Source organism: Camelus dromedarius, chromosome 30, assembly GCF_036321535.1.
Source record: "Camelus dromedarius isolate mCamDro1 chromosome 30, mCamDro1.pat, whole genome shotgun sequence".
NCBI lineage: Eukaryota > Metazoa > Chordata > Mammalia > Artiodactyla > Camelidae > Camelus > Camelus dromedarius.
The window spans coordinates 5,743,291-5,762,690 of NC_087465.1; the positions used below are offsets into that span (position 1 = coordinate 5,743,291).

Here is a 19,400-nt window from a genome sequence, read left to right on the forward strand (position 1 = left end):
CACAAAGAGGTCCCCACAGACCTGAGGGACCATTTCCATCAGCTGCACAGTATCTCTGACCTGCCAGGTCGGCCCCTCCGAAGACCCTAAGTCTGCCAGACATGACCCTCTGAGAAGTATTTAAGCAACAAGCAAACATGTGATGAACATTCACCAGGCCTGTTTCCATCTGCAACTGGTTTGCCTATAGGTCTCATCATCTGTTACCTCATTTAAATGCCACATGAAATCACATTGCACACAGTCTTCATCCCTTACACAAAAGGAGAAACTGAGGCCAGACAGGTTGGGTTTCCAAATTAGCTAGGTCTGACAATTCCAAGTCCACCTGCTCTTCTCCCAGCTCTGCAGCCACCTCTGCAGAAATCCCGGTCAAGTCAATGGACCCGACAACCTGCAGCAACCCCAGGAGGCTGAGCAAACGCGCTCTGACCAGCGCCAATCCACCAGAAGTCCACCGTCCACGAGCCACAGGCTTGGATCTACGAAGGTTCACTTAGCCCAGCTGTAGACATCTCCCAACCAGGAGGCCCCAGAAATGCAAGAGACTAAGTAATTCAAGGGCTCTGGCAAGAGTCTAGAAACCCCTAGGCTTTAGAGGACCCATGACACTCCTGCAGGACCTGTGACATCTCACCTGTGCGTTTACCTAAGACACTCCCTGACTCCAAAGAGCTGAATTCCATAAGATTCTAATTCTGTCCACCTTCAGACATGTTGGAAAGCAGAGCTGGGGACAACTCAGTGGCTTGCTAGATCAGAACCCAGGTTAGAAATCTGACTCCTAATGTTTTATTTTTCCATGTCTTTAAATACCATCTGATTTCCCTAAATGGGATAAAATATGCACATGCTGTATGTATACAGAAGTGCCAAGCCATGAGCGGTTTAATCTACATGAGGGTTGTTCACCAGACCTTCTTAGGGTCTTAGCGGGGGGAACACGGGCAGCATCGATCGCTTGCTGCATCAGAAAAACTTCTAGAGCCAAGGCTGCATAGGAACCACCTGTAAGCATTTCTGGAAAGTATTTTTACTTAGTTTTCCCTAAGAAAGGACTGCTCAGTCAGAGGAGCCCCTGCTTTTTTCAAAAAGAAGATGACGAAGGCCATAGACTCTGCATCAAAAAGCCGGTTCTCGTCCAGGCTCTGCCACCTAAGAGCCAAATGACCAAATCACTCCACCTTTGCAAGCCTCAGCTTCCACCCATGTATCACAGCAGTGATGATCCCAGTTTTCCCGAGGCTGGTGTCAGAAATAAACGAGATAATTCATGAAAATCACTCTGCAGCGTTCCAAGCACATGGGAAACGTTCACTAAATAGTCTCACAACTTCTCCTGAAGTCTAACTTTCATCATTTTAAGACAATTATTGAGCTACAACTTGATATGCAAAAAGGAGACCAGAAATGATAAGGCCGCCGACAGAGAAGACAGAAGGTCCTCTCTCCCCCGTCCCCTTCGCTTGTCCTCCCGTGGGAAGCTGTGACCAGACTCTGTGGACCACGGACAGGGTCACTGACAAGCACTGTCACCAGGGACTTGGCCGCCTTGACGCGCCGCAAGGAATACTCCACTTTTAAGTGACTTTGAAGCTTATTTTAAAGCTAGGTTAACTTTATATTTACGCATTCTGCACTGAAGATGAATCTTTCAAGCCCCAGGTCTCGGCCTGGAAGCACAGTCTCTGAGAGCAGCTGCTCCTAGAAGGGGCGACCTGAAGCAGCCGGCCTCAAACCGCCGCGTCCTCGGCGAGAACCAGCTCCCGGGAAAGTGCTTCTCTCATTAGAGCGACGCTTTGAAGACTTCAAACGCCAGCAGAGATCGAGGGGAAACACCATCGCTCTGAAATGCCAATTTTTCTGGAGCAACCACTCCTCAGGGCTTTAGTCACTTCAAATGGTTTTGGGGCGCACACGGCGGCAGCCCACAGAAACGAGAGAGCGTGAGAAGTGAACAGAACAATGTTCCGGGATAAAAGCCTCCCACAAAATTCAAATGTCAGGGGCCGCACAGAGACTGTCCCCATCACAGGTACCAGCACGTACGGTCTCACCGACTTTGACGACTACTCCACTTACACATAGTATTTGTTTTATTCAATTGAAAAGAGAGGGGTGGAAAGGACAGAGATCCAACACTTCAGAGTCAAACCTTCATCCCATGAAGGCGGAGCTGAGAAGCCCCTGGTCTCTGAACCCGGCTTGCGCTTCAGTTGGTCTAAGACCTTTATTCCAACCATCACTGACACAGGAACCAGATTATTCACCCAAAGTTCAGCTTTAACACTGCTTTCTCCATGAGTGCATTTAAAGGGCTAATTCCCAGGGCTTAAGGTTTGGAACGCGTTCCTTTTATAGTCCTTGAGGATCTATGTGCATCCTCTCGTGGACCAACTGGACGTACCTCTCACGTGGCATCAAGTTAGAAAAATAACACGTAAAGGTCAGTGTTCTCGTCTTATTTTCTTCTATCAGCAGGTAATGATAACACACGCATCAGAGTAATGTTTCCTCCCACAAGGGCTGCTCATGTCATGCTTCCATCGGACAGGGCAGGTCTAATGCTGCCCATCACCCTGGCCTTCAGAAACTCAGCATCCCGGTGTTCGAGTGCTGACCTCACTTAGCCATGGAGGTCAGTGCAAGCTGATGAGAAACAGCGGTTCTCAGGGTGTGCTTCCTGGAATAAGTACCCAGACCTACCAAATCAGCACCCCCAGGTGGAGCCCAGCCGTCTGGGTTTTAACACCCCCTCCAGGAGATTCTCTGGTGCGCTCAAATCTGAGAACCACGGATACCGAAGAAAATATACCACATCTGTTCCAAATCACTTGGAAACATTTTCACACACGATCGTGTTGTGGTTAGTCCCGTAGCATCCGGGTCCTTAGGGGTAACGGCCCCTCAGCCCCACACAGAGCAGAGGGAAAGCCAGCTTCTCAGCCGTCCAGGACCAGACACGCTCCAGACCCCACAAGCCTCACACGCAGCACCTGAACTCGGGCGGCCAGGGCTCGGAAGAGTCCACTTTTCAACCCACAGAAAATAAGGGTTGGAGAAGGATGACAAAGAGGCCAGACTGCGAAGAAACAAAATTAAAAGTGGCTTTCCATTTCTAACAGGTGCACATCCACACAACGAAAACCAATAAAAACACCCATGTTCCTCTGTTCCACTGGTGTTACTTGACTTTGAAAGAGAAAGAAATAAACAAAGACAGACACATCTAACTGAGACAGTAGGTCAGTTAAATAGAAATAGATAAATAAGAGGGAAATGCAGAATCAGAGGGGCGGGGAAAAAGCAGGAAAAGGAGAGTAACACTGAATGCTCTGTCACTTCTGTGTGTGTGTGTGTGCGCACACATATTTGCAAATAAGCCATTTTATCAAAATACCACATTTGATCAGTTCTGAATATCATTCACATTTTAATGCCTCTGTGCAGTCAGAATGTGTCTTAGGATTTCGGTTGTCAGATCTAATGAAATTTGGTATTTTGATTCTGTTCTGGGAGTCCCATTTCCAAACATTACAATCCAGCTGAAAAAAATTTTTTTTTTAATTTCAGCTTCCTAATGCTTAGAACCACTGTTGATCTTAAAGTAATTTAATGGTTACAGATCACTTTTTAAAATGGTTTAAATTACACTCATTCAAACCCATCCAGTTGTGCAGGTTTTTTCCCCCAGCAGCTGGTGTGATAACCAGGAGAAATGTGAAAAATTCAACCAATCAGGGGCTTCCAGCCTCCAGATGCTCGGTGCTCAGGGTGACGTCAAGGCTCCACGTTAGGCTTAGCTGTCAATGCTACTCTTCAGCCCAGGACTCCGCCTCCTTGACTGAGCTTCTGGGCATTTCCGAGGAAAGCATTATGATCCAGAGCTTCCTCCTTAATTAAGTTGCCAGCGCAAGCATTATCACCCAGAAGAAAAGCAGATGATGCATTTCAAGATACCAGTTGTTTCCATAAGAATCCCCAGCAGCTTAATTACATATGTTATCCCTCTAAGAGGAAACATTTTTTCCTTCAACCCAAAGTTTTGTATTTTTCAATATAATCAGCTTTGCAGCGGCAGCACCGGCCACCGGCTATTCCTTTTGTTACTTTCTGTATCAATCCTCTCCCTCTCTCTCTCTCTCTCTCTCTCTGCCTCTGTGTTTTTCTGCTCCTCTTTCAGGGCAACAAGAGGAGGCTTCCCAATTTTTCTTGGTTTGATTCTAGAATCACATCCTCTCCCTTCAGTTTCTCTCGTTTTTACTGCCCTCTCTGGACCATCTCTATTTTTCGCTCTGCCTTCTCTGAAATTATATGAGTGGCAACAGTGAAACCTTCAAGTCAAGGACAGACTGATTTATATTCTCCTAAGATTATAATTTTTTCCTAAATCACTCTAAATTGCTTTTTAATATACATGCGTGTGTACATTGTAACATTCCAGCTCTCAGAACAGAAGCTGGTAATGGAGCTCTGCGCTAAAAGCACCTACATCTTTTTCCTCGAAAAGCCACAGCTAACGGGAAGGTCATCACCTTCAGGAGCAGCTGGGAGTATTCCTTCCGATACACACTCCTTTGGCTTTGGCTCCTTTTTTAGGAAGATAAGGCTTACTTCCCAATAATCGAGGAGCATGATTTAGTGAGTTTGGGCTCTACTGGAAGGGACAATACAAAGAAAGGTTCCCTTGGAAGCCGGTGAGACCCAAAGACGTGATGGTTTGTCTCCTGGCTTTACTGTAACATTCTGGTCAACGTGGTAACATTCCCCATCAAGCCTGTTCGTCCTTGTTTATTCCCTGTTATAGTAAAGAGCAACATCTTACACGCACCAGTCACCCAAGCTGGAATCCAGGGGTAATATGTGGGTCCTCCCCCCATGAAACCCCTCCAGGTCTCCGGATCCTACTTCTTTATTATCTCTAAGGCCATTCCCTTCCTCTCGTCCCACTGCCACAATCTTGACACAGACCCACATCTCCATGCTGTTTCGATCATGCCTCTTTCTTTCTTTTAATTTTTATCTTTCATTGAAGTGTATTCGATTTACATGTTAGTTTCAGGTGTACAGCAAAGCAGTCCAGTTACACATATCCACATATATATATTTATATTCAGATTCTTTTCTATTACAATGCATTATAAGATCACGATAAGAAATTGAATGTGTCTCCTTCTCACTACATTCCGGGGACTCCTTGCTGCCTTCAGGAGAAAGTCTGCCTTCCAGGACACGGCACCATGGCCCTCTGATGAAGGTCAGGCCCGTGTGCCCCTCTCCAACCTCGCTCAGTCACTGGCTGTTTACACTGACCTCCTGCACTGCCAGAAACAAGGTGCTTTCTCTTGCCTCTGCGCTTCTGCAGACGCCTCTCCCCCTGTTGACCCTTAATACCCATGCCACACCCCTCTACCTGTTTGGGAAAGGCTACCAGATGGCTCAATCTCGTTGGGGTACTTTTCCTATGTGATACCACAGGACCATGTTCATGCTGTACCAAAGCACTGTGCTCACGAAATTATTGGTTTTTAAATGTGAACCTATTTGCCTTTCCTCTTAAATGGTTAATTCCTAGAGGACAGGGCCACATCTTATTTATCCTCCGTTATCAGGGCCTGTGGTGTCTGGCACATATCAAATGTCAAGTAATAACCAAATGAACCAATGCACGAATTAATAAATAAATTATCTAGCTCAGTCTCAAAGGAGCAACTCCACATGCACGTCAAGGATAAAAGAAACGATAGGGTTATGACATATATTACCTTATTTTACCAGTAAATTCCTTGTATTAATAGGGTCAATGACAAGTAAAGGCCAGTGAATGTGTCCCCAGCATCGTAAGACATTCTGAACATTAAGCCTCTGCTTTGGAAACTCGTCATCTAAGATTGTGTGCTACCTGCCACAACATAAGGAAATGTCTATCATCGTCCTAGCATCCAACTGGAGGAAACATACACGGAGAGGGATTTTTGATCTTTTACATCTGTCATCCCCAGAACAACAGCCAAGGCGCCAGCCCAGCTCTGACAGCTCTGACCACAGCTTCTCACAGTCTGACCTGGACGGGGCAGCCACCAGCAAGCATGGCCTTCACATGCCACCTGCTAACCCCAGACCTTCTTCCTGCTTTAGAAATATGATGCCAGTGGGAGGAGTGACCTGGAATCGGCAGATAAGTTCCATGGGACCCTACCAGCTAGGAATAGCTTTCTTATAAAAGAAAGGGCACCCTTGGGAAATGTCCCAGGAGAGCATCTGTGTTTATCCCTGGTCCCCTCCCCCTTCACCTCAGCATTCCACGGAAGCACCTCACTTTAGTTAACAACTCAGTTAACTGGTGACGAGAGTCCTTCTCATGAATCTTGCTTGCATGATGGCAGCTCTGATGTGAAATGAAAGCTTTCTCCATGGTTGGAGCCCAAAGCAAACTGGCTGGAGGGGGTGTTCACCTGGAGCAACCAGGGCAGCATGGTGGAAGGGATCGGGGGACAATGGCACTGAAGAAGACAGCCAACGCTCGGCAGCAGAGAAGTACCAACACCAGGATCCACCAGTGAGCACGCATGACCACGAAACAAGAGTGAAAGGTGAGCACCGGGAAGCGGCGCCTGGACACGTTTTTATGAGGCGTAGTTACTTTCCACTCAAATGGGCAGCACTCATCCTACTTAGATGTTGTCACTATTAACCTCCCTTCTCTGCATCTTGGAAATACTCCCTCTTGTCTCTGGATCCCAGGACCTCACTCCCTCCCCAGGTCCCTGCATGGTGTGTCCTCTACCTGCTCTGAGGCTATGCACTCAGCTGGGTACCATGCCTCCTCCTCAACTTGAGCTGATCTGATCATCAAATTCATTTCTTCTTCTTGGACATGAAGCCAGAATTCAGTTCTCAGCCTCCCGTGCAACCAGGTGTGGCCATGTGACTGAGGTCTGGCCAACAGAAAGGAAGCAAAGGTGCTGCTGGCCATTCCCAGGACCAGTCCTTCAAAGGAAACCCCCTTGAGAACTTCCACCTCCTCCCCTTCCTGCTGGCTGGAAATCAGTCTCTACTGTCATCAGCCACTGAAGTTTTGAGGTGGATCTGTTACAGCGGCTATCATCTTCGCTGTTAAATTCCAAACCTATCTCATTCGTCTGAAGCTCTATTCTTAACATTAGACGCAAATTTCTAATTTCTTCCCTCTCCTTTACTAGACTAACTCCTAACACTTTTCAGGAGTTGTTCCCTGGACATTGCAGTCTGGGTCGGGTTGTTTTCTCCCTGCATGTTACAGGAGCACCTTCCTTACCACCATTAACACAGCCGTCTGCCTAATCACCTCCCCAAATCTACGGTGGGCCTCCTGAGGGTCGAGGCTGGGCTTCAGCCTCTACGTCCCTTGTGCCCGGTTGGGGCTCAGGAATAGTGTCTCCTCTGAATGAATAAATAAAGGAACTGGGATTTGCCATATTAAAAACACGAAGGCCCAAAGGTGGCGTGATCAAGGTTTATAAAATAATGCAACGGCAGAGATGCTGAATGGGGAACTTTTAAAAATAATCCTTAGGAAAAGAGAAATAAGAAGAGATTGTTAAAGGTTGAAAGAGGGGTTTTAACGATTTAAGGACAAACAAAAGAAGGCTTCCCTGGGTAGTCGGTAAACTGGAACTGCTTATAAAATGATAGGGGATATAATAAAAGTTTATAAAGAGTTACTAAAGGAGACGTGGCTTATTTGTTGAGAGTATTACCCAAACCTTTTCAGACTGATCATGAAGAGAAAATACAGCCTTCCAGAACACATTCTTAAACAGATCTCTGGGGTATAGGAGACGTTTAAAGCACCTTTTTTTTTTTTTTTTGTAGTAAATGTATCAAAATCATTGTTTAAACACGTTATAGTGATACTGCCGTACCATCTGACATCCCAGGGACACGTCACCTCGGTGCCCCACACACTGTGCATCAGCATTTAGAGCACCTATTCCACACCCACGGTGGGAGGCAGGTAACCAAAAGTGCGGCAAGAGAACAATCCAGAACCTTCCAGAGCATTCCTTCAAGCTCCCACCCCCTCTACAGACAGAATTTTCCTGTGCAAGCCAAGGAGGAACTATAAAACCCGCATGTGGCATGCAGAAACAACCAGCATTCTCACTCTACTTCCAGGAACTTTCTCCTCTCCGATGCCTGGGAAAACCCACGTGAAGGAATAACTAACCGGAAGTTTGACTATCTCGGTGACTTCTATTTACTCTATAAAAACTGACTTTAACAATACAGCTCAGAAATGATAGCTGGGTCCTCTTCACCCTTTGACCTTGCAATTGCTTTCACTGGCTTGAGACATTTAGCTTCCCTCTGAAAAGGTGTGACCGATCGAACGGACCCCAAGGGGGCCAAAACACAGAACAGACATTGCCCTTCTACAGAAACAGCACGTAACCTTGAACTCAGAATTCCTCTCCCGAACATTCAAAGCACCGCACTCACCTGCAGCTGGGATATGGTTAAAGGGTACCGGAAGAGAATCCAGGTGACCCCCTCGCTGCAGGGCGGGACGGTCAGAGAGCCTTCGTACACCCAGTAATCCCGCAGCAGCGGGTCTGCGTGGCCACACGGACGCGTCGTGGAAAAGCAAGTCAGTTAAATGCAGTTTTGAAGAGTTCAACAACTATTTTCAAAGTTACAAACTGTCCAAAACACACTTCTTCTCAGATTGAGGCCACTTTTAAAGTAGAGCCTCACCTATGTATTTTTAAACTTATCAGATGGAGAAAAATAATCAATAGAAAAATATAACTAATCTTACTATTATTTATAGTGATTTCTATCAATGGATCACCATGCGTATTTAAATATGGTTATATGAACTGGATATATATAAACTTGATACACTCTGCTATATATAGGTATACACTTGATGTATATACAGTAAGTTAATTAACTTATTTAACCCTTGCGGCAAACCAATGAGATAGGCCCTACTGTTTGCCCCATTTTTCAGATGGGGAAATGGAGTCACAGAGGGTTACCTGACATGCCCAAGGTCACTGGGATAGTAACTGGCAAAGCCAGGACTCGAACCACAGCAGTCTGGCTTCAAAGTCTGTGTGTTTATATTATCTTTTAAAAATTCATTTCTATAAATATTTTTGTAAAATGCAAAAAAAAAAGTCAATAATTTGTAACTACTGAGATTTAAGGAAGAGACTGCTTAAGTTGTTCCTGGGTGTGATTATTTAGAGCTTTTGATTCTTTAAAGAATGTTAAATCATGTATCTGATTTTCATAATAAAAATGAGAGATAAAGTCTGTGTGTTAACCATTCTGTTCAACTACTTCTATATTGTTCTTCACCAGCAAAATATTAAAATCGTCTTATGATGGAATGAAAGAAATCATTCTTATGAGATCCTTTACTCCTGTGTTTAGAAGAATTTGTGATTAAATATGATGGGTAAACATTTAACACATGGCAAAAACTTGTTTGTTGTAGAGCAATTAAATGTAGAAAGTAGAAGATATAATGCATTTGTTTTGTTAAGAAGATACAACGCTTTGTTTGAAACACTAAAATATTTCACCTAATTTAGGCAGAGAAATGTGAAGACCAGAATTTTGCACAAAACAACCTTTATCTACAAATTATATTCTAAGTATTTTATACACAATTCTTACCTGTTCAGGCATACCTAAATTTTTAGAATAATCGCTAAATAACATCATTGCAACACAGTATCACTGCAGTAGCTACATAACAGTATCATTGCAAATAATATCTAATTTCAAAATTAGATACAGAGTTTATTTCATGCCAGAGATTAATAAGAACTTCACTGACCAATCATAGATGGTTATTATGCTCACACTTTACAAAGAGGTAGCAATTTGTACAAATGAAAACCCAAAGGAAACTCTTCACGGATTAAGGGAACTAGTGGCAAAGTGTTTATTGTTTCAAAAGATTTACTCCCACGTTTCGAGCCATCTGAAACTGGGACCAGCTACAGAGAATACAAACTGTAAAGAAACTTTACTAACTGATACTACATAGTTGTGTATCTTCTGAGGAAAACAAAGCAGGCATAGCCACAGTCAAAACGCATCTCAGGCAACCTGGTAAATGCTTACCTGGCAATAAAGTGTTAGGATTAAAGCAGGGTATTATTTTGGACTTCCCCTGAAAATTGAAGAAAAAATAAAAGTTACCCCATAAGATTAACATAAACCTCTAAATTTTAGAATAAAAAATTTCATTATCACTAAAACTCCAGGTTGAAGTCATTTCTGGATGGCAGTATCAGAACCCATGGATGTGTGGTGTGTCAATCAACGTCTCCCCATCGGAGCCACCGTGGCCGGTTCCAACAAGACAGCCCTGCTCCGAGTCTGTCGCGGTTTTCTTTGCTGTGGCAGCTCAAACTGCCCTGCAGTCCCTGGTGTGAAACTTAAAACTGCCCCATGTTTGTCCGTCCCATGTCACTACCTTTCCTGCCGCGGGCACACCCCGACCGGAGACCTGGGCCTTGGCTCAGGGAGTTCTTCTGCAGCGACTTTCCTCCCGGTACTCGGATCTCAGTCCCTAACCTTCTCGGCAGCACAAGCTGCCTCCCAAGTTCTCGTTCACCCCGAGTGGGTTCGGGAGCTCAGCTCCAGGCTCTGGTCTACACGCTCTCCTCTCCCCGAGAGAGAGGACTGACACTCAAATGAAAATACTACATTTCAACATACATTGACCAAAACTAGATTTAAATTTCAATAAAATATGTATGCCATTATTCAACAATTCACACTTCTGGCCAATGGTTGGAAGAGTCCCATTTAAATTGTCAGGACCCGGACGTACCATGGCAGGTGGACGTCTCCTACAAGGTCGCCCTATTAACACAGACATAACAGGGAAGAATAATGCATAACCTCTTAGCATCTTCCTTACTTCTCGGGACGACTGGACACACGAAAGAATCCAACATACTTGCCTCCCACCACCCTCCTATAGTCCACAGTGACTGACGTCATACGGATCAGCTGAAGCAACAGAGGAAAACTTCTCCATGTATTCCTATCGGACAAATGTCAGTGAAAATGTGTCCTTGTCCCCTTTTTACCAGCTTCTGTGGCCAGTCTGTGCTTTCCCTTGGGAGCTGGATTCCCTGTGAGCCTGCTCAGGGCACCTTCTGCAGAGGTTCTTGCCCAGTTCAAGACGCTCGGGGCTCGCGCTGGTGTAGAGCTAATCAGACTTCATTCCCAGATGGGCTTTAGGATTGTACCTTGGGTCTTGGGGTCCCTGTGCTGTTCCGGCAGCCATATAGGATTGAACTACTCCCCCCTCGAAAGCCACTCGGATTCTACTGGCTCAAGGTGAGCATACAAGGCACTGTTCGTGATAGAACTTGGCTTCCCTACATCACCAGGCTGAATCACTACAGGGTCCAGTCAACCCACATCACCCTCTCTGGGATATACTGTCTTACGGCTTATGTGGACTTGCCCTTTTTCCTTTTTACATAAACACTTCAAAGTGTGGTTGCCACAATTTTTGTTTCATTTACACTACTTTCTTACAACCAATGGGTGGAAAGGGTTAACTCAGCAGGGCTGGATTGCTCAAAACCTGCACAATCCAAAAAAAAAAGGCCTGTCTTCAAGACTGGGCATCCACCTTTTTCACTGTGCTGACTTCTGATCTAGGTCCCTCCACTGGAATAAACCACAACCAGGGGAATGGCAGCTTGTCTCTGAGCCCTTCTCGTGAGTCCTTAAGCCTGACGGCGGACTTGGAAAGCCCTTACACAACCTGTACCTCTATTTTCTCTTAAATAATGACCTACCTTATACTGGATGTCTTGGAGGATTTCAGTCACAGCCTTCAGGCCTACGTGTTCTTTCCCTATCTGAAATGTATAGAGCATAAACCATAACCGTAACACTTTTAAATATTTTCAATATGTAGCTTTTACTCAAAAAGTTCACCCAAACGTCCTTCTTAGGGAATAAACGACCTTTTTATTTTTTTAATTTTTTAAATCTTCAACCAGTTTTTTATTTATTTATGTATTTATTTTACAATATCATATTTTTAAACCATAGGTGATGCACAGTATTACGTTATAGGTGTACAACATAGTGATTCACAAATTTTTAAAGGTTATACTCCACTTATAGTTATTATAAAATACTGGCCGTATTCCCCACAGCGCACAACACACCCTTGTAGCTTATCTCATACCTGACAGTTTGTGCCTCTTTTGCTCCTCCCCCCTTCCCTCTCCCCACGACAACCATTAGCTCCTTCTCCACCTCTGTGAGTCTGTTTCTTTTCTGTTACATTCACTGGTTGTATGTTTTTAGATTCCACAGGTAAGTAATATCTTACAGCATTTGTCTTTCTCTAGAACGACCTTTTTATGAGTAACCAGAACAATGTCTACTAAAGGCGATTAAAGTTGTAACAGAAGCCAGCACAAGCAAGTATTATATATGTTCCCGGACATTTCCAAGAATCCGTTCTGACTTCACCTTGCTAGGTCAGGTTTCACCCACTGTGCTACATACATATATGTGTATATCAAATCATATAGCTATATATATATATATATATATATAAAATCATATAATACTGCAATGTAAAAACTTGGAGGGTATTTCTGAGTGAAAATTATTCATCACATGCCCAAAGCCTTCCATTTTCCCTTTTGGCATTTCTAGGTCATTGCTATAAAGATTTTACCAAAGTTGAAAAAATGTTATTAACTCAGAAAAATGAGTTCGTGATTTCATATGTTAAAGATCACCAAAATCAGAACAACATTCCCTGATTACCACCGGCAATAGTTCTACAATCGCTTTTTATTCTTAAATAAATAAGAAAATGCTGTCCGTAGCTGTCTATTTTAAAGCATCCTACACCATTCGTTGCAGTTTTCATGTATAAAGTGTTCCAAAGAATTTGAGACTTTAAACAGAATATGATATTAAGTATCCTTGATTTTAAAAATTCTAAGTGCAATCTGATTTCCACTTTTTAGCCAAGTTTCAATGCTCTAGGACAAAGGAGGACAGAGACAATTTATAACATCAGATAAACCACCCTTGTTACCGTTCGCCTTTTCTCTTCCACATGAATTTTGGAGAATGACCTACAAGGAGCTAGAAGAGCTGTCAGTCACCGTGTTCACATCCCCTGTTTCTCTCCACGTGAACCAACCGGGAAACGTACTGGGTGAAAAAGGCATTAGAAAGGAAATAAACGTACATAACCTAAAATGAGCCAATCAGTTCAAAATAATCAAGACTTTATTTCCCAAGTGTTTGCAATTCCTGAGATAGGTTCTAAAAACAGAAAATGAATTTTCTGTAGTTAGAGAAAAAAAAAAGATGTCTTAGGGGAATGTATTCCTGAGCGGTAAAGCCTGGACCTGCAGGCAGACCCCTCTGCCCAGTCTTTAGGGGAAGGACCCTCTGTTGTGCTGGTTCAACCACGATGTCTGTGCCTACAGTTGGCGTCTGTTCTCGCTTCCTGCGTCTCTTGTCAGATCGTAGCTCCGAAGAGTCCACGTCTGAACGCTGTAAGGCCGCGTAACGTAGTGGCTCAGGGGAGCACTCCCACTGGACGCTGGGTTCGGATCCTGACTCACTTTTTAGCCCTGAGCTAGTTTCCTTAACCTCTGTGTCCTTCAGCCTCCTCGTCTGTCCAGAGGGGAGGATAAAAGTGATGGGGTCGAAGATAGGACTTAATCAAGCAAACACCTTAGCCCAGGGCACAGTGCATCGTAATTCAGGGAAAATCACCCGTATCACTCTTGATCAGAATGCCACACAGCACCCGATCCAGTTTCCACATAAAGCAGCACTTCATTACTGGCTCCTCCTATATTTGTATCTAACTATAAAATTCTCTACTTTATGGGCAAAACTCTCAATCTTGCCCCCAACTCCAGCTGTCGCTCCATCTCTTTCCTTTCGTTCCGTGTCAAATTTTTGAATGAAGAGGTTACAACTACTCCCAAAAGAAAATGTAGCTGACACTCTGCATATCCCAGCCCCTAAAATCCTACAGCGGTCCGGGTGACCACAACCCGGTGCCAAGCGTCCCCCAGGAACCAGGCAACGTCTGACCTCTCCCTTTTGCCATCGTTCACCGCCACCCAACATGCCAGCCCTCTGGTCAGCTTCCTGTCCTAGACCCTCAGCCCCCCACAGCTCTGCATTTTTCCACTTCTAACTCTAGTCTCCTCTCATCTTCCACTGTGCCTTCTGAAACAGGACGATGCCACGTCTCTGACAAGCTCTCCATCACCTCCTGGTCTACGCCAAGCCCTCAGGTGTGCTCAAGGTCACAGCCCTCCCATGCCTTTTGAGGGGACACTGCACAGTCTCCCTCAGAGACAGGACTGAGAACCTTCAGGTGGGTACTCAGACTCTCAAGCACAGGGCCATCCTCCTCTGAGTGGACTGTCTTCCTCTGATGCTGACCTGCTCCGCTTGTCATTTACTGACCCCTGGTCACTCCCTGCAGTCATCACCTCCGGCCACCACTCTGGAGGACTTCAACATCCACGTGGGTGACCTGTCCCCTCCCCGGTCTCTCTTCACCCCTCAGTCCATGCCTCTCAGTTCCATTCCCCCTCAGCCAACCAGTCCTGAGAACACACCCTGGATCTGTTTTCACTCTGAGAACTGCAACTCCAAAGGCCGTCCCCTCTGACCGTAACGGCTCATCCATCCAGCCCTCTCCTCTTTTCTCTCTCTTCCCATTCACTGAGCCGGGGAAGCCAAGCCCCCCGCAGGTCCCTCTTGGCTTCGTCTCGCCCCCTTCCTGCCTGAATGACATCTCCTCAACCATTCTTGATTCCCTAATCCCCTTGTCCTCCCATGCCCTCTCCTCTGCAATGATGGATCGATGCAGCAATTTGCTAGAATTCTCTCCTCCTCTACCTGGATAGAGAACTGCCCACGATACACTCTGTGATGTCCAACATCAGGCGGGTCTCCCACACTGACTGTCAAGTTTATTGTCATTCCCCTCCTGCGCTATTTCAGAACCCAATCCCACACCCACATTTCCTTTGCTCTATAAATAAGCTTGCTTTGCATGTCTCAGAGATAATAAAGGTCATCAGGCCTGAACCCTCCTAATTTCCTGGCTTTCTTCACCTACAAGTTCACCCCATTTGTGCCCACCCTTTCCTCTTGGCCCTCTATTTTGGAGAAAGGGTGGGTCCCCTCCTGTCTAAGGTTAGTCCATCCAGATGCGTGCTCCATCCTGTGCCCTCTTCCCTCCTCTGGGACTTCCCTGCATCAGTTATCCCCTTTCTGGCTGATATTTTTAAACTGTATCTGCACAAGTTCATTTTGCTCAGAGTGAAAACACAGACCCATCTCAGATCTCAAAATGAAACAAACAGAAGCTCGTTGGTGTCTCACCACCAGGAACCCCCCATCTGTCTTTCCTGAGACAGGCTTCTTGAAAGGGGAGTCCACACGCACCGCTCCGACCCCCTCCCCTCCAATTCTCCCAGCCCTCTGGCCAGAGAGCAAGCCCCCGGGATGCGGGTCCTTTCCTCTGCGCCTCAGCCGACACTCCTGAGAAACCCTTCCTTCCTCCGTGAACGTCTGCTCTCGTAGTTTCTGTAACTTCGCTCTCTCCTGAGAAAGGCGTTTTCACGTGGACACCCTGAATTGTCCCTCTAATGGGAAGTCAGAACCGTGTGCAAGCGTCTCTTGCCTCCAGGAACGAGTTTGTTCCAAGAAACAGGGATGTTGGTTCCAAGAGACTTGGCTTCCAATCCAGGGCTTGATTACGCCAGTCAGCTGGTCTACGCTGAGAGGCAGTAAGGGAACATATCACGTTATCATTCTTAATTCCACTCACAAGTATTTATCGAGTGCCCCCTCCAAAGATGGAACTAACCTGTTCCTTTCCCTTCTATACATGACTGTTTGGTTATTTGTATTCTTATTTTTATTTGTATTCCTATTTTACTCTAATTTTTTTAATAATAAGATATTAATTTCTACTGCCTCACGTTGTGAAATTTGGATGCTCTGTTAATTTTTTCAGGTTACAAAAAATGGATTTTAACAGTTATTACTAAAATATGCTAAAGATTATCCAAATACATATGTAGGGTAATTTAAAACGTTTTTCAAGAATATTTTGTTATTCCATTCTATTTATACAATGTGGTCATAAAATAGAAGGAATATAGGGCCCTTATCTGTGAAGAAGCCATGAAATAAACAGTGAGAAGAAGATTCATTTTAAAATGTAAGTGTTTCACCAGAAACTAACACAACACTGTAAGTCAACTACACGTCAATTAAAAAATTAAAATAAAAATAAATAAAAAGTAAGGATTTGTTTTTAAATTTGAGGGCATGTCTCACACTTTCAATTTTAAAATATTAAAAGGCTAAAATTGAGTATCAAAAAAAAAAACTCCACAAACAATCCAATCAAAAAATGGGCATAAAACCTAAATAGACATTTCTCTGAAGAAGACATACAGATGGTCAGCAAGCCCATGAAAACATGCTCAACATCACTAATAATTGTAGAGAAATGCAAATCAAAACCACAATAAGGTGACACCTCACACCAGTCAGAATGGCCATCAGAAAGGTCTACAAATAATATATGATGGAGAGGGTGTGGAGAAAAAGGAACTTTCCTACACTGTTGTGGAAATGTAAATTGGTTCAACCACTGTGGAGGACACTATGGAGGTTCCTTAAAAAAACTAAAAATAGAGCTACCATATAATCCAGCAATCCCATGCCCGGGCATATATCCAGAGAAAACTCTAATTAAAAAAGATACATGCACCTCCTAATGTTCATAGTAGCACTATTTACCACAGCCAAGACATGGAAGCAACCTAAGTGTCCATCAAAAGATGACTGGATAAAGAAGATGTGGTACATCTATACCATGGAATATTACTCAGCCATAAAAAAGGAATGAAATAATGCCATCTGCAGCAACATGGATGGACCTAGAGGTTATCATACTAAGTGAAGTAAGTCAGACAAAGACAAATATCGCATGATATCACTTATGTGGAATCAAAAAAATGCTAAAAATGAGCTTATTTATAAAACAGAAATAGACTCACAGACATAAAAATTGAACTTATGGTTATCAAAGGGGAAAGGTGGGAGGGGACAAATTAGGAGTTTGGGATTAACATATACACACTATCATATATAAAAAAGATAAACAGCAAGGTCCTACTGTATAGCACAGGGAACTATGTTCAGTATCGTGTAATAATCTATAATGGGAAAGAATTTGAAAAAGAATATATATATATATAATCTGAATCACTTTGCTGTACACCTGAAACTAACACAACATTGTAAATCAACCAAACTTCAATTTAAAAAATAAAAGGTTAAAACTATAAGGCTACTTTCAAATATCAACAGAGAAATATCTTAGAGGTATCTATAAGAGGAAATTATTATAATTAAAATTATTGAAATTATATGCCAGCTAAAAAAAAGCAGGTTTCAAAAGGCCCCTTCCTCAACTCTCTTTGGAAAATCCAGCTACTAAGGACCACTATGCTAACGTTGCTGTTCCAATCCCAGGTAATCCAAAGGCAGCCCAGGACCAGACAGCGTGGGCAACGGTTTCTGGCCCTGACTGGCGACAGTAAATCCCTGTGTTACTATGAACAATGACTCGGTCTCTCCAGCCCTTGGTTTCTTTCCTGTAAGAGCGGGAAGAGGAAGCCTAAAATTTCCAGGGCCTGTTTCACCTCTACATCTTTCATTACATCAAGCAGATGATAAGACAAAGTTTAAAAGATTCACCTTAGGAACTGGATTGAATTCTTACCTTTGAAAGCGTACGGCCTGCTTTTGTACATTTCACTAAACTTATATACTACTCTTTGCCCACCAAGGGGCTCAGATCTAAACTTTATATTGTCTATATCTGCCAAGGTCTTTGCTGGTCTTATTTTATCAGTGTTTTCTACGAGGCACTTCGAATCACCTTAGAGTGAAAATTATAATAATAGATAGCGAAAAGAATCTACTACATGATTATAGTATTGATTTTTCTTAGATTTTTGCAGTAAGCCAGGGTCCAAAAATATTCTCCAAAATTCTTTCTCATTAATAAAATGAACTCTGTCTTCAGAAGACATTTTCTAAATCATTTCTCTAAAGACCCTGAATGTCACTCTGCAGAAAAGTTTCCAATAAGCAAATGAACCATTTTCTACCGATGAATGTGGCTGCTCAGACGTGACCCCGTAACGGTCAAGTTTTCTATTTTTAAGGTATCAACAGTTCCCTGTAAAAGTGTTTAATGTCACCTCTAGGTAGTAAAACGGAGAGAGAACAAGAAGCATTTTTGCAAAGTGAGTTAGAAATGAGCATCTCTGAACAACATAACAAGCACTGCCGGGGGCCACTTACCTGAACAAACAGAGCGATGATGGCGATTCCATGGGTCTTCCCCACAGCCTCATCAATACTGCCGAACAGGGTGGCGTTCCAGTGGATCAGGTGGAGCTGGGTGAGCAAGGACAGACACGTGAGCTTGTCACTTCATGTAAAGATGCATCAGCTTCCCTTTGACCTTGACCTTGACCTTGACCGTATCAACATGGTACCAGACGCAACAGGAGTATCACAAATAGACACAGAGGGACTGCTGGTTCAGCACTGGTTCTCTGCATGAATTCCTTCCTTCTCGTTTCTGAGCAGAAGCAGGGCTTAAGGGATCACGTCCTCTCAAGGCCTGCCTTAGCGTTCATCAGGAGCACATCACAGGGGGCTCATCAGGAGCACATCACAGGGGGCTCTCAGGTTTCACACTGTGTCAGTCGCCCTTCCTTAAACGCCACCCCCTCTGGCTCACTCACGCAGAGGCTAAGGACCCGCATACTCCAGGACCCTGTGGCCCAGTGCTTCCATCAAGGATAATACAAAGCCAGTCTCGAATTCTGTGAACGATTTCAACTCAGAACTATCCAGAGATAGCATCCTAGAAAAAGTGCTGCACCTTCTTACAGCAGGGTAATATAGTGGGTGCCGATGCAGCGCTCTTCCTGCCCTGGAGATAAAATGCTATCTGTGAAGGAATGACGAACAATGCTCTAGAGAACTCGCTCACGCCAGCCGCGTAAAACTCCGCAGCTTTCAAGTTTATCTGGAATATGCACTTGCTCCCACAGCGCTGATAAAACACTCGCAAGAAGCCAAATTCAATTGCCTGGTTAAAATCAGACGGCCACGGAGGGTCTCAGTGTAACGACAGCCAGGTAAACCTGCCTAGAACACTCATCTTCACCACTTCAGCTTTAATCAAGTCATCATGACACACCACCTTAAAACACAGCCTCACTTAAAAATTAGTTTTAATCCAAAAGGACATACTAAAATTCAATCAC

At 44.1% G+C, this 19,400-nt stretch overlaps 1 protein-coding gene across 1 annotated transcript in view; it reads right to left on the bottom strand.

Annotated features, from left to right (window-relative positions):
• The window catches only part of CA8 (carbonic anhydrase 8), a 76,876-nt gene that overhangs the window by 18,857 nt on the left and 38,619 nt on the right, over positions 1-19,400 (bottom strand). Inside the window, exons 4-7 of the mRNA XM_031441585.2 lie at positions 18,424-18,519; positions 11,823-11,885; positions 10,123-10,171; positions 8,482-8,594 (exon numbers count right to left, since the gene is read on the bottom strand). Of these exons, the coding sequence (XP_031297445.1) occupies positions 8,482-8,594; positions 10,123-10,171; positions 11,823-11,885; positions 18,424-18,519 (321 nt within the window). The remainder of the gene's footprint in view (positions 1-8,481; positions 8,595-10,122; positions 10,172-11,822; positions 11,886-18,423; positions 18,520-19,400) is intronic.